Genomic DNA, 15,168 nt, shown 5'->3' with positions numbered 1-15,168 from the left:
ATCCTTCGATTTATTTATACCCTTTTACATTTACATTTTGGATGTATACTACCACTTAAAAATGCGCAACAAAATCGATTCCTAGAGATATTACAGAATGTAAGGTGTGAGATTCTTGGTTTTGCCAAGAGTGAATTCCTTTGAATAAAAAATGGAAAAACACAGTTTTTCGTCGTATCTGCATTTCAGTCTGTCTCTCATATGGCATAACACGGGGGTGGATGGCAAATTAATTTGACTACGGTGGTTTCAGAAATGCCACTCTAGACATATTTCAGATATTTGAAAAACATTTCAATTGAGACTCAAGTACATTTATGATGGACAGTTCTTTGAGTTGAACGGTGTCTTTGTTACGGCTAGAAAAATTCAGAAGTTTCCGTCCTACCGTCATGATTAAGGAAAAGTAGTCCAGAGATCTGAGTTTTCAATTCAGCGCTTCAAGCCAACAGCTATAAATACACCCCAAGACATCTTTGGCTACACCTTTGCTAAATCTTTGACTTGAATCTCAAACATGTTTGACTACACCTTTGTCAAATCTTTAACCTGAATCTCAGACATGTTTGACCACGCCTTTGTCAAACCTTTGAACTGAATCTCAGACATCTTTGACAACACTTTTGCCTAGTCTTTGAATTGAAGTTGAGACATCTTTGACGACACCTTTGTGATGGTAACAAAGGGTTGTCAAATAATACCTTTGGCGCTTGTCAAAGGTTGGGTGTAAAACTGTAGTAAAAACGGCCTTTACCACCTGAGACCCCCCTGCAAAGGTAAGCGCAAAGATAATATTTGACGCGCGTCAAAGGCATGTAAAGCTGTAACAAACGCGGTCTATATCGCGCCTTTGACAAGACATTTGACGCTATGTAAATCCAATTTTTCGTCCCGTGAAAAGATAAGGAAACAAATTATAACTTAAGGAAAACATCTGTAAAGCGCCCAGCAGTTAATACTGAAAGGTTGAAAAACTCGTCTGTAAATAGACTAATTTTTAAATATAGTATTTAGGTTGCAAGATTATTGATGTTATTTTTATTAATATAGCTATAGCTGTAATTTCTTAAATTTGATATATTTGTAACTCGAGATATGTTCTTTTTTCTTTTTTCTTGGGTTTTAGATTATTATTTATTTATTTATTTTAATCAGTGCCTACAGGGCAACAACTGAAAAGCTCGCTGCAAAAAATCGATCAGACCATGGCCTGTATGGGTGACCTTTTGTCGCGCATATATGACATCCTAATTTCCCGCTCAGTTGTCACTTATCAACATTGCCCAAATCGATTTCTGATAAAACTGGGTCGAAAAAAAATGTTGATCTCTCTCCAAAGTCCTTGGGGTTTTTTTTTTTGGACGTCGAATAAGTTTCCGCCATACATTTTCTTGCAATGTTTGCCCTCTGGCGACCCCCAGAACCCTTTGCGTAATAAAGCGTGGATCCGACTACCGGGCAACTCGTTCATTGGGGCCGTCTCTTAAAGAAAACAGCCAAATGCTTATAGCTTGTACAAGTTTCGATAACTTGTTTACAGGACAAGACGGTGTCATGTACCAAAACTCGTGTCAGAGCGAAGGAAATCTGGTAACGGCCGGCATCTATTCGCTGCTAATACCCACCAGGGAGGAAGAAATTCAACAGGTCAGTTGCAATGCATAAATGATTTAGTCTACTTACACATTTTCTAAGTGATATTATAATAGCGTGCATTTTTAAAGTGAGCTTTTGGGTGAACACTAATGACGAGTTCGAGCTTTTCGATACCCTCGGATAGTACATAAAACAATCAGACAACCTTTTAGTTTTCTAGCGTTATGTTACCGCTGATAAATAGCAAGTGGAGGAAAACATTGACAACTGCTCGGAAATTTGTTAACTTACTTTGAGCAAGAAATACAATTGAGGATCATTAGTTTGAGAAACATTGTACGAATGGCTGGTTTTCCTCAGAAGATCAAAATGATGGTTTGTTCTTCAAACTCCCTGTAAAAAGTTGTTCTCTCATTTCATCAGTATCTCAGTGAATTAACCTTTTCGCGATATAATGCCGATCACTATTGCTCTAACGAGTTTGTGATCCCTGAAGGAGATGTACGACGATTAGCAGTTTAACTTCAAAGGACGACAGGAATCCTTTAAAGTTCTTCAGTTTCAACAACTACATACATTTCCGACAAAAGCCATTGCTCCTCGATATCAATCAGCCGGTTACTCAGTTGTGGCATTTTACTTGGCGAAGGTATGGGATTAAAACCAGAAAACCCGTCAAGGCAACTCTTATTTCTCTAACAGATCCTTCGTGAGATGGATAGCTGTCTGAGTTCATCTTCTCTTGCAACTTCACCGGTGGAAACCTCGACGCATCCTTCCCAAAATCAACTTCTAGACATGACCATAGGAAAGAAAAACTGCCGCTTTCCAGAGACAGGAATAACGATGGGAACGTGTACTGTTGCACAGTCGGCGTCTTTTCCAGCTCTAAATCTAAGACACCAGTTGCCACAGGTAACTATGCTTGCAACAACGCCGTCTTCTGTCCACACGACATCGAACGATGATGCAGCATATGGATGTAATTTCAGTACACATGCACAAACAGTCCAACCTGTTTCCGATAACAAAGAACTGGAACTACATCATGCCTTTCTCTGTGATTTCCCTGGCTGTAAAAAGCGTTGTTACACCAAAAGCTCTCATCTCGGAACTGACAGGCGGATTTATACGGGTAAAAAACATTTCCTGTGTCCTTGGGAAAACTGTGGGTGGTGTTTCCGACGTTCAGATGAACTCAAGCGCCACTATCGAAGACATACTGGAGAAAAGCCGTACGTATGTCCTCTTTGTGGAAGATCTTTTAGTCGTTCAGATCACCGATCTTCTCATATCAAAAAAATACACCCATTAATGTAGAGAACCCGTGTGGCGTTTGCAATTTCTCGTAACACTCTTAGTGGTCTGATACATTTGTCCGGCGGAGTCGACCGTCATTTTTGTGCAGCAATACCTAAATCAAGCCGTGCGCACGTTCCTATTTTTCCAATTAACATCAAGTAATTGGTAGACGTGATATAACAAATTTGTACTTTTATTTATATTTCGGACCAACTTTTTTAATTTTAACAGCGTGATAAGTGAGTTAAACTGTACATAGCATATGCATCTATATCAGTGGTATATAAAATACACAAGCGTTCTTTTAAAGAAGAAAACATATTCATGTCGATTTTTGCGTCCAGTTGGTTGGCATGCAAGGATCTTTGTCAATGATGCTAATTTGGCGTAAGGAGCAGGTTAAATAAAGTTATCATTCCTTTAATGATATTACCTGTTTACATTCTCTATTCGCTACAGTTATTTTACCTTTGTTTAATCGAGGAGATTTATTTTTTCAGTTAAAGCTGACCAAAAGAACAAATGACAGTACCAAATCTGATATCTAGCAGGGCTGCAAGAGTTCGGTGTATCTCATGTTTGTCACCGCTGCTTGTGTGTTGTTCCTTCAAAAGCTGAGATGACGAAAGTAAAAAAAAAGTACTATATTTATAGTGTCTATCTCAAACAGTGAAAGAACGCCCCTGTGCTTTTAGCATTCTACTTAAAAGCATTGTATAACCATCACGCATCATACAAATTAACTGCCAGAAATTTGCAATTGCTATGTATTCCCATGCAATCCACCTGAGCATTAGCCTGAGCCTTAAAAGTGGAAACTCTTCGTTGGATGGATTACATAGAAATATGCAGTACTTCAACTTGCACTCTGATAGTTAAGTCTATTGGAATGCAATCTTTTGAATGAACTTATCCCTCCTTCCCACAGTGTATTATAAAAATTAGTCATGATGAACATTTTTTTGTTGGGAAGATTTTGCACTATTACATCGCCGGATCTGGGTTAGTAAAATAATAGCAAATACTACATAAAAGAATCAAAGCATGTTGACTGATCACTCAAATAGCTTCCTCCGTGTCACCCTGTCATTTCGCTTGAAATACGAGAGCCAAAACAATACTCTACAACTTCAATTTTCAGTGATCCCATTACACACTTTTTATCACCGGAAACTTAATCCCTCTGTAAGCACTCGAGCCCTATTGTGATACGGCTTTCATCTCGTCAGAGCAGTCTCCTTTTAACACTAAAATTTGTCCGTAATAATGCTAGGCTAGACTCAATAATTTTATACGCTAACAGACGGTTTACTTTAAGAGTGATGCTCACAAACGCACAACAGTGTATGTTTTATAACGAGATTAGCAACCAAACGGACAGAAATGAAAACGGATAAGTCAGAGTTGCCGCATTACGGCACCAATGATCCATTTGCCGGGAAAGGTCTTGCGAATGTCGTAACACTTCCCCTCAATCCGCAAACGTTAGGTGATTAAGTTTAGCTCACATTTCCGTGTGGAAAACCTTCAGTTATTTTGCCGCCAAGTAAGTTGGGTCAAGTTGCTATTAGCGTTATTTTAAGAAACGATCAAACAAAATGCCGAGATGCTTCACCTGACCAAGATGAATTAGCCCCCCTCACAAGGGTCTCAGTCATAGTTTAAAATAATAGCCGCCTTTTCAACTTAATATACGGTGCTCTTTTTGAGCTTCAACTTCCCAAGTTTTGTACAACAATCATTCTTTTAAGACCGAAATAATGCAATATAATACGAAACACCAGACAATGTTAATTATAGCCTTAAGTACGACTGAGACATAATTTAGCAGAAACTGCCAGTGTAATCTCCTTTTTAACAATAAGATCTATTTTACAAATTTTAACAAAAGACAAATTATCACAGAAAGAAAATAAGATTACCCCTGTCAATAATAATTCTCATTAACATTACGGTTTTCATGTCTAGTGTTCGGAAGTTTGTGAGAACAACTAAGAAGAAGAAAGAAACATATTGCTTTGTTTCTTCTGCTGCTCGATCCTTATAAAAAACCGTTCTGTCGGTTATATTTCACTTGTGCCACAGATCCCATAACCGGGAGAATCGCATTAAACTTGAATCGGAGTCTTTGTAAGTTAAATGTCGTGGTGAAATTAATTAAAGTTCCGTATGGGAAGGGTAAATTGAGGATATGTGTGGGCTTAAATTTCAAGTCCTGCCACAATTTCTGCCAGTTAGGGACGTTAGGCAGCTTGATTACACACAAGGGACAAAATGAGCAAAAAAATGTTGATATTATAAGCTTGATTGAATGCAAGTGGTTAGTTCTTTCCAGGAATACTCAGCGTTTCAAAAAGTTGAAGTCGTTGCAACGAATTGGTCCGTGCTCAAGTTGCACCTGATCGGACCCTATTGTAACATAACGCTCTTACCAGTGGTTTTTTTCCACTTATGATTCTTCAGAAAACGCCGCTATTTCAAAACATTGAAACCTGAATTTGCGTATTACAAGGAATGAGCCGAGTGCCAAGTCACGTACAAATGCAAAGAAGTTCCTTGTGTTATTTACAGTTTTCACATTGTTTAACTCCGTTCGTGAATATGTTTCGCAATATACAAGTCTGGAAACAAAGCGAGCGACTGGCGAACATTCGATACCTCCGTGTTTGAGTCTGAAAAAAACTAATTTCTATTTCGGGAACCAATCGGAGCCTCCGAACATTACCCGAACTTTCTTGGCCTTTTAGAATCATCTACGTGCCTGAAAAACTGCGGAACAGAACATTAAATCAATCGCGATCTTTCTTGTTCATTTATTGTTTAGCTGTGGCGTTAGATTCAAACGTCTTTAAGTTTTTACTTAAAAAGATAATTGTGTCCGACATGACGTAACTAGATAAGGGTGAAAGGCAAGCCGCTCTTGTAACTTAGGCCCGTTTTAAACGTCGCATTTTACATGTGCTGACAGTCTAATGCAAATGAGCGAAAACATTAGATTTTTCTCATTTGCATTAGATTCGGCACATGCGACGTTTAAAAGCCCGTTTTAAACGTCGTTGAGCATACTTGATAACTTGGCCTTTTCTTGTTGCAGCGTGTCTCTTAATAGCCTCGGATAGCATTTGAGGGGCTAACGAATGCGCGGCAAACTTTGCATAAGAACACTGGCGATCGGGTTAAGTTACTGCTAAATCCACAGCTAACTTCAGGAAGCGCAGAGATTCACGCAAACCCACGCAAAAGTCAAGTAATCCTAGCACGCAATCAGGAAGAATTACGTTTTATGTAATTTACTGTTGTATGCCTTACGGGTATCTTAGCTAAATCCGTTCAATGAATGTGGTGCCAGAAATCGGATTCCTCTTTATATGCAAAGGGTTCTGGGGTCGCCAGGGGCACACATTGCAAGTCGCTGTAACAAAATGTATGGCGGAAAGTTATTTCGACCTCCAAAAAACTATTTTGGAGAAGGCTCAACGCTTTTCTCTATACAGTTTTATCAGAAATCGATTTAGGCAATGTTAATAAGTGGCAAGTGTAAGTTTTTGTTTTCATAACCGTGAAATATGAGATAATATTCATTCGGATTAACATTGCTCGTGTAAGGATCTGCGTCATGATCTCGAAATATGACAAAAAAGCCGCTGTTTTTTACGCGTTGAAACTTTTAGCTAAAACTTATGTACAACGGCGCTGGGAAAAAAAGGTTCAGCAGTAGGCGTTGCACCGTGTAACATAAGAAGTCGAAACTCATTCGGGAATCGAAATGTTGTTTACATCGCCTTAGCCGGTATCTGATTGGCTTACGTAGCGTAGTGTATCAAGACCGAGCGAGACCAGTTTCACGAAGCGGTGTTACACGGTGAAACTCCCGTTTTTATCACCACTACGATTGCTGCGACCGCTGCAGAAGTTCAAAAACGTTCCTCGACTCAGACCATGTTAAACGGTGCAAAAAATTGATTGAGAAAAAGCTAACGGTTTTTTCAGCCGCTACTATATTTCTACATACTCTATGAGAGTCCAATCACTTTAACGAAGTACGATGATTCTGCTCAAGCAAACTATTTCAATCTCCTTCTGCCTCGAGGTAGCTGTTTTAATGCTACTCTTCCTCAGAATACAGCGCGCAGTCTCTGTTTCGATAGATTTAGATAACACCGTGTGGAATTCATGTGCCCCAGCTGTTACATGTAAACAAACTTTTTCTTCTGTCAAACTGCCATCTACAAGTATTTATGTCACTGCAGCTAAGAAAATTTGTCAAGCTACACTATGACTTCGACCAATACATCTTCATATACTAGTTCTCTGTAGATCTGATCTTTAATTTTTTTTGGAGCAGGTCTTTTAGGTTTAAGTACTCACACAATTATACTCTCTTATGTACAAACGGTGTAGGACATTCAGAGGTTCTGTAACCTTGTACAAAATTATTTCAACAGACCTTTGTACTTACTCACGGAAACCTTGAATTGGTCACGATTACTTGTTCTAGCCCACGACAAAAACGTTATTGTTGTTCCTGGGCAAGTAAAATCTTAATATTTCAACATGAGCACTGAGAATCTTTTGCTTCCCTAGGTACCTTCGATCGTTGTCACAACCCCACAAAGCGCAATACATTTGATCGCCGTATCAGGCATATTTCCAAAATTATTTAAATTGCTGAATTTAGAAATAGGCCAGCCTATACAACGTAAATACAACTTAAAAGGTTTTATTGAGCTATTTCCTCCAGATTTATTCCGTATTTTGTAATATTTTGAGACCATTTCACAATAAACCTTACGCAAGCAAGGAAGTTAATCAGCTAATTTTATCTGATATTTCACGGTTATTCAAACAAAAACTTACACTTGTCACGTATCAACATTGCCCAAATCGATTTGTAATAAAACTCCGTCGAAAAAGGCATTGATCTCTCTCCAAAATCCTTTTTTTTTTTGGACGTCGAATAAGTTTCCGCCATACATTTTCTCACAGCGACTTGCAATGTTTGTCCTCTGGCGACCCCAGAACCCTTTGCGTATAAAGCATGAATCCGACCACCGGGCAACTCGTTCATGGGGCCCTCTGTTAAAGAAGACAGCCAAATGCTTATGGCTTGTACGAGTTTCGATAACTTGTTTAGAGGACAAGACGGTGTCATGTACCAAAATTCGTATCAGGGCGAAGGAAATCTGGTAACGGCCGACATCTATTCGCTGCTAATACCCACCAGGGAGGAAGAAATTCAACAGGTCAGTTGCAATGCATGAAAGATTTAGTCGACTTACACATTTTCTAAGTGATATTATAATAGCATGCATTTCTGATGTGAGCTTTTGAGTGAACACTAATGACGAGTTCGAGCTTTGTGATACCCTCGGACGGTACATAAAACAATCAGACAATATTTTAGTTTTCTAGCTTTATATTACCGCTGATAAATAGCAATTGGAGGAAAACATTGACAACTGCTCGGAAATCTATTAACTTACTTTGAGTAAGACATACAATTAAGGATCATGAGTTCTAGAGACATTGTATAAATTGCTGATTTTCCTCAGAGGATCAAAATGACGGTTTTGTTTTGCAAACTCCCTGAAAAAAGTAGTTCGCTCATTTCATATCTCAGTGAATTAACCTTTACGCGACATAAGGCCGAGCACTATTGCTCCAAAAATGCTAATCGTCTCTTACAAGTTTGTGAGCCCTGAAGGAGATGAATGGCCATTAGCAATTTAACTGTAAAGGATGACAGGGATCCTTTAAAGTTCTTCATGCAGTTTTAACAAGTATATACATTTCCGACAAGAGCCATTGCTCCCCGCGATATCAATCAGTCAAGGTATGGGATTAAAACCAGAAAAAATCATGATGTTGGATAAAACTAAAGGTAACCCTTATTTCTCTAAAAGATCCTTCGTGAGATGGATAGCTATCTGTGTTCATCTTCTCCTGCAACGTTACCGGTGGAAACCTCGTCTTATCTAGCTCTTCCCCAACCCAAGCTTCAAGAAATGACTATAGGAAAGAAAAACTGCCTCTTTCCAGAGACAGGAATGACAATGGGAACGTGCACTGTTGAAGAGTCGGCGTCTATTCCAGCTCTAAATCTAAAACACCAGTGGCCACAGGTAACTATGCTTGCAACAACGCCGTCTTCTGTCCACACAACATCGAACGATGATGCAGCATACAGATGTAATTTCAGTACACATGCACAAACAGTCCAACCTGTTTCCGATAACAAAGAACTGGAACTACATCATAACTTTCTCTGTGATTTCCCTGGCTGTAAAAAGCGTTGTTACACCAAAAGCTCTCATCTCGGAACTCACGAGCGGATTCATACTGGTGAAAAACCCTTCCTGTGTCCTTGGGAAAACTGTGGATGGTGTTTCCGACGTTTAGATGAACTCAAGCGCCACTATCGAAGACATACTGGAGAAAAGCCGTACGTATGTCCTCTTTGTGGAAGATCTTTTAGTCGTTCAGATCACCGATCTTCGCATATATAAAAAATACATCCATTAATGTAGAGAACCCGTGTGGCGTTTGCAATTTCTCGTAACGCTCTTAGTGGCCTGAAACATTTGCCCGCGGGGTCGACATTTTTGTGCAGCATGCAATACCCAAATCAATCCGCGCATTTTCCTTTTTTTCCAAATAACATTAAGTAGACGTGATATAACAAAGTTGTACTTTTATTTAAATTTCAAGCCAACTTCTTTAATTATAAGAACGTGATAAGTGAGTTAAATTGTAGCGGCATAGGATATGCATATATACATAAATAATATACGATCGTTCTTTTAAAGAAGAGAGCATATTCCTGTGAATTTTTGCGTCCACGTTGGTTGCAAGGATCTTTGTGAATGATGTTAATTTGGCCATTACCAGAAATTTAAGACAAAATGGCGGACGCCCAGACTCGACCCAGACCTTCCACTCTCTAAGAATGGCTGCCGATCGTTATAGAGAAATGTATGGAGAAAATTGAAGAAGTGGAAATTTCAGATCTAAAGTGGCATACACGACATTTGCCGACCTCTAAATGTAAAGTGTACGTACCATATCATTATTTACGGTAGTTTTGGTCTCTCGAAAGTTCGCCAACGTGCCGCCAACAACACATTTTACGAACGGCTGTTACAGATCCTTGAGCTCTTTAATTCTTTCAAAAAAGCTCAGAGCTGCCTACCTTCCCTCCACATTTTAGAGCATTTCGTTGATGTGAATCCTTGGTGCCGACCTCTCTAATCGTCGATCGATGTTCAAACTTTAAAACGTGATAAAAATTAGCCTTTATCCATTCCCCAAATTGCCGCCCAAATTGCGATAAAAGAGGTAAAAATACATCCATTTCTGCGATAAAAGCGGTACAAAACGCACCACTGCGCTTATTATTCCTAGTGAAAAGTGGGGTTTCTGTCTCCAGTTTGTTTTGATCGCCATCTTTACAGGTGGGTACTTCATATATGATTATTATTATACAGAATATCGCTGGCTAAGTGTACTGTGGGCCCTGATTTTTGAAAATTATTTTTACTCTGCCAAGTCACACGCATAGAACGAAGTTGTTTCTTCTCTCTAAAATCGTCATTCGAACAGGAGCCCAGACTCTAGTTTCCCCTTTTTCATTCTCCCTTGTATTGACAACCTCAAAAAAGAAATTAAATTGATTCAGATCCTTTGATAGAGTGTTATTTCAGTCCTTGTTTTTTTCTATGTACTGCTTTCTTTATGCCGCCATCTTGATAATTTGAAACCGCGTGCCAAATACTTCGCGGGCGCAAAATGTCGCCGATTTCTGGTAATGGCGTAAGGAGCCGGTTGAATAGTAGTTAAATAATACCTGTTTACATTCTCTATTCTCTACAGTTATTTTACCTTTGGGATAATATCCCTCTGCATCTGTTCAAGGAAACTTGACAGACGGAGAGATCGACTCCTCTGTCAGTTCCTAACATGCACAAAAGATCAGAAATGCATGAGGTCTTCCTTTTCCTCTGTTCCATTACTTTCTTTGAGAGTTCAACAGCTTATGACAAAGAGACTACTTCAGTCTTCATGATGTAACATCGTTTGAAAAGCAAAATAGATATCAAAACGTATTTTCTTTGTATCCGCCTTTATTTTATCACCTTCAAATGACCTTGAAATGTATGGGTTCAGAGAGACTGAGCTTGGCGATAAGTGATTTTTCTTCGAATTCCTCTTTTGTTTTTGCTTTTTGTTTTTCCCATGTATCGTGGACATGTTTGGAAAAACTCTTGGAGCCGTTTAGAAAGCCATTTGTGCATGAATGAAAGACCCTGACAAACGATATAGTAACTGACAACGCTTGATGACACAAATCAACTTCTGGTTAAAGATTATATACAAACACGAACTCGTACAAGAAGGTTTAAATTATTTATTACTGATAACAGCTCCTAGACTGGTGTTATTGGGCTTACTATTGACTCGAAAGGCTTCACCAATACACAACTGCAAATTTCTGACGGGATTCAGTGTTTTTTATGCCGAATTAGCTAAAGTTTTTTGAATCCCGGAGCACGTGTTCTAGCAGAATACACTGAATTCGTCTCAAGAGCAACGAGTACTTTGGGGAAAAAAAGACATCAGTGGTGAGCTTTAGGGAAATTTGTGAGACTTGCAAACATGTTTCTCCAAAGCAGCATTATTTTCTGATTTTATACACTATTTTTGTTTCATGGTGTACCCTTGCTCCTATGCCATTATTTATATTCACTATGCATAGTCCGAACGGTGTAGCGCGTTTGCGTTCGCGTCGAGACAGAGCTAAATTGCTCAAGACATGCCAAATGTTACATAAGAAAATGTACTAGAGCTGTTCACTTTCCTGAAAACACGTGGGATGTCAGTTACTGGTTGATGTTGAAGGAAGGAACTACGTGTTTGACAGTATTAGCCACAGTGAAAAGGCGTGCATTTTCTAGCGGTTAATGCACGAGGTTTGGCATAAATCGATCTTTATGAAATGTCCCAGATATATTGATACTGATTGTGAAAGCTGTTGTGCAGTTACACCTTGATTCTTAATTTCATTTAATATTATACATTTGGCCCAGTTGTTGTAACAAGCAGACAAGGAATTCAGCGGTTTATCAAAGACGAGAAGTTTGTTTACATACCCGATTCTTGACTGGCAGCCAGTTCTTCATGCAGAGGATAAGATGGCAGCGACGACTGTTTGTTCATATTTAAACTAATCTTTTATCATTCGTATCCAACCTGTCAGTCAGTATGAGCGATCCACGGTAAAAGTGTTTTTTTTTTTCCCCTTTTAATGTGTCATAAGTTTAAAGATATGACTGCACGCGAATTTAAGTCCATTAATGTTTTACATTGGTTGTGGAGTTCTGATAAATGCGCGTGGGCTCCGTGGCTAACCAAAGGTGCCATGTGATGATTGTACAATATGAAGAAAAATGATACAATAAGTTGCCTACGAGAACGCTCACATGCTTTGGAAACCAACCCATACATTTAGCCGGAATAGTAGAGAAAGAACTGCTGCTGGTTATCGTACAAGCATACCTTGTATTCATCACTGATCAACAGATGAGCTTCAGACCGATGATGCGAAGGCACGTAGCGTAAAATATTTCGCCTGTTGTGGAGGTGGCTGAACTTTTGAACATTCTCACCAAATAGTAACCGGTAGAGAATTTGTTGCACACACTAAGAATTGTAAAGGAGCTTTAACGCCTATTTTCGTTTCCTCTACGTCATTTTCTTTATTACTGAATACATAAACAGCCATCAACGATCACGTTTTAAATTTTTACATCAAGCACTGAAAAAAGAAAAAAAGATCTGCATGTAGTTTTGAAGGTAACGATATATCATATAAGTGACTAGCTGACGTGTAAGCCAATCGTGATGATATTAATCTACCGCAAAGCAAAGTCGTACAGCATTTTAGACTCGAAAAATAGAGTTAGAATTTTCGGTTCAAAAAATCTCTGTTTTGGGATTTAGCAGTTGTATTGGATTGAAAAAGGAGTTCCGTCAACTGTACTCCATCAAAGACAAACGGTATTTTAACTCCATAATAATAATAATAATAATAATAATAATAATAAATTTAAAAAAAATAAAGACTCCTAAGTCAGAGGCAGATCTTGTCAGTTTGTCACTTTGAGGACGAGAACACACGTGACAGTCTGGCTTGTAGACTGGGTACTAGTAATTGCGAGGTCATTGTTTTCAAGTGTCGGCTATTCTCGGTTTTCACATGACGTCACGACCGCCATATTGGTGCCCTAAACAAAGGAAACGCGGCCATGTTGGTGCCCCGACCAAATCCTCCGGGAATTTAACTCTATTATTATGCAAATGCTTCCTTTTGTTTTCGTTGAAAAACATGGCTGTTGATCACGTGAGTGAAAACCAGCAATTGCTTCTAGCGTTCGTTGTTTGCAAATAAATCTGCGGTCGTTTTCCCTGTTTTGAGAAATTTTGAAGAGTTTTCCGTCGCAAATTAGTTGTAAAGTAAGTTATTTGTGTTTCAAAATTGATCTGTCGTGCTGTTTCAGATTGGTTTTCTTTCTTTCATTTCGAAAATTAACTATCCTAGCCTGCCTTGTTTGTTCTTTGTTATTTCATCCAGGTGACGTCGCTGAGTGGAATCGATACGGGAGTTGTTTACTCTCGCAAGCCAACATATTTAGACTCGGCTTGTGTTTAGTGCGGATTGCAATGAAGCTAAGACGCTTTCGCAAGCCCACATTCATTGGCTCGAAATCCGTTGCGCACCACATACCTCACAAGTATCTCACAAGCTATCACAAACCAGTATTTATCGGCTTGAAATGTCGGTGTGGGTTACATCCCAAACTGAAAGAGTTATTGTATTCTAAAAAATAGTGGCATTGAATAAGAGTTTTGCACTCTCAAAGAATAGTATTTCGTACTCTTACTGTTGTCTGCTACTAGCCGCCAGCATGGGAACAACAATCAAACAATACCGGTCAAGGATCGGCTGTCACAACAATTTTGTGAAAGTCAAGGATGCATTTTCAGGTGTGCGAGGGCGATTTTGGAATACGATGCTTATGATGTTTTACTTAAATGTGTTTTACTTGCCAACATTAAAACAAGTTGTTGGACATTACAAGTCGTGTAATGAGGTGATGTTTTGGTTTGCACAAATGATGTACTACAATGTTTATATCCCATTGCTTATAAGGCAAGCAAATGATGTGGAGGAAAATCCCGGTCCTACAATATTTGATATCATTGATCCAACAACCACTGTGTCCGCTGACTCTAGTCAAGGAAGTGAAACAATCTTTGGTGTGAATGCTGGTAAAGTAATGTGTAGCAGTGTCACTTACTGCAGGCTGGTATTATAGGATCAAATACAAGATATTAGTTTTTGGACTAATTCTACTTTGAACAATATTTTGGTTATTGGAAATAATCTGTAGATGTTCTGTGAGAACAAATGACTATTTGCTGTTGACTGATGTTCCAGACATGGTTTCAATATTTGATAAAGTGTATTTATTGCAATATAGTGTATTAATGCCATTAGTTAACAAACAACAATTGTAATTCCGTTGAGAGTTTGAAAATACTCCAAGAAGTGAATTTCTAAGAGACATATGGACCAATGTTTGATGTCATGAACAAACTTCCAGTGAAAGACTCACTATACACCCTTTTAATAAGTCTAATATATGCCGTTTTCCGCTAATGACGTCGAACTCTTGCTTTCAAATTTTATTTAGAAATGTACAAAGGCCTAAATCTTTTCTGATTTATTTTCTTTTTTGAAGCCTTTGTACATTTCTGAATAAATTTTAAAAACACGAGTTTGACGTCATTAGCGGAAAACGGCATATATTAGACTTATTAAAAGGGTGTATATTGTAATGAATACACTTTATCAAATATTGAAACCATGTCTGGAACATCAGTTATCAGAAAATAGTCATTTGTTTGCACAGAACATGTTATAGAACTGTATAGATTATTTCCAGTAACCAAAATATTGTTCAAAGTAGAATTAGCCCACAAACTAAGATCTTGTATTTGGTGGTATATCATAGCAGTATGTGACATTGCTACACATTGCTTCCAGCATTCACACCAAAGGTTGCTTCATTTCCTTGACTAGAGTCAGCGGACACAGTGGTTGTTGGATCAATGATGTCAAACATTGTAGGACCTGGATTTTGCTCCACATCATCACCTGTATTTTTAGGTATTGCTAATGCTGTGTGTACCATCAAGCTTTATTACTGCTAC

General features: G+C 38.6%; 1 protein-coding gene and 1 long non-coding RNA gene across 2 annotated transcripts in view; one reads left to right on the top strand and one right to left on the bottom strand.

Annotated features, from left to right (window-relative positions):
* LOC137970811 (uncharacterized) overlaps positions 1-15,168 on the bottom strand; it is a 53,908-nt gene that overhangs the window by 17,154 nt on the left and 21,586 nt on the right. The window lies entirely within an intron of this gene.
* Positions 1,447-9,421, top strand: LOC137970406 (zinc finger protein 681-like). Its single transcript, XM_068816941.1, has 4 exons — positions 1,447-1,647; positions 2,299-2,912; positions 7,943-8,141; positions 8,802-9,421. Exons 1-4 carry the CDS (start codon positions 1,501-1,503, stop codon positions 9,402-9,404), a joined length of 1,563 nt encoding a protein of 520 aa, XP_068673042.1. The 5' UTR covers positions 1,447-1,500; the 3' UTR covers positions 9,405-9,421.

Source organism: Montipora foliosa, chromosome 9 (assembly GCF_036669935.1).
Source record: "Montipora foliosa isolate CH-2021 chromosome 9, ASM3666993v2, whole genome shotgun sequence".
NCBI classification, from domain to species: Eukaryota; Metazoa; Cnidaria; class Anthozoa; order Scleractinia; family Acroporidae; genus Montipora; species Montipora foliosa.
Note: the sequence above shows the minus strand (reverse complement) of the source record. Positions and strands in the feature narration are given on the sequence as shown.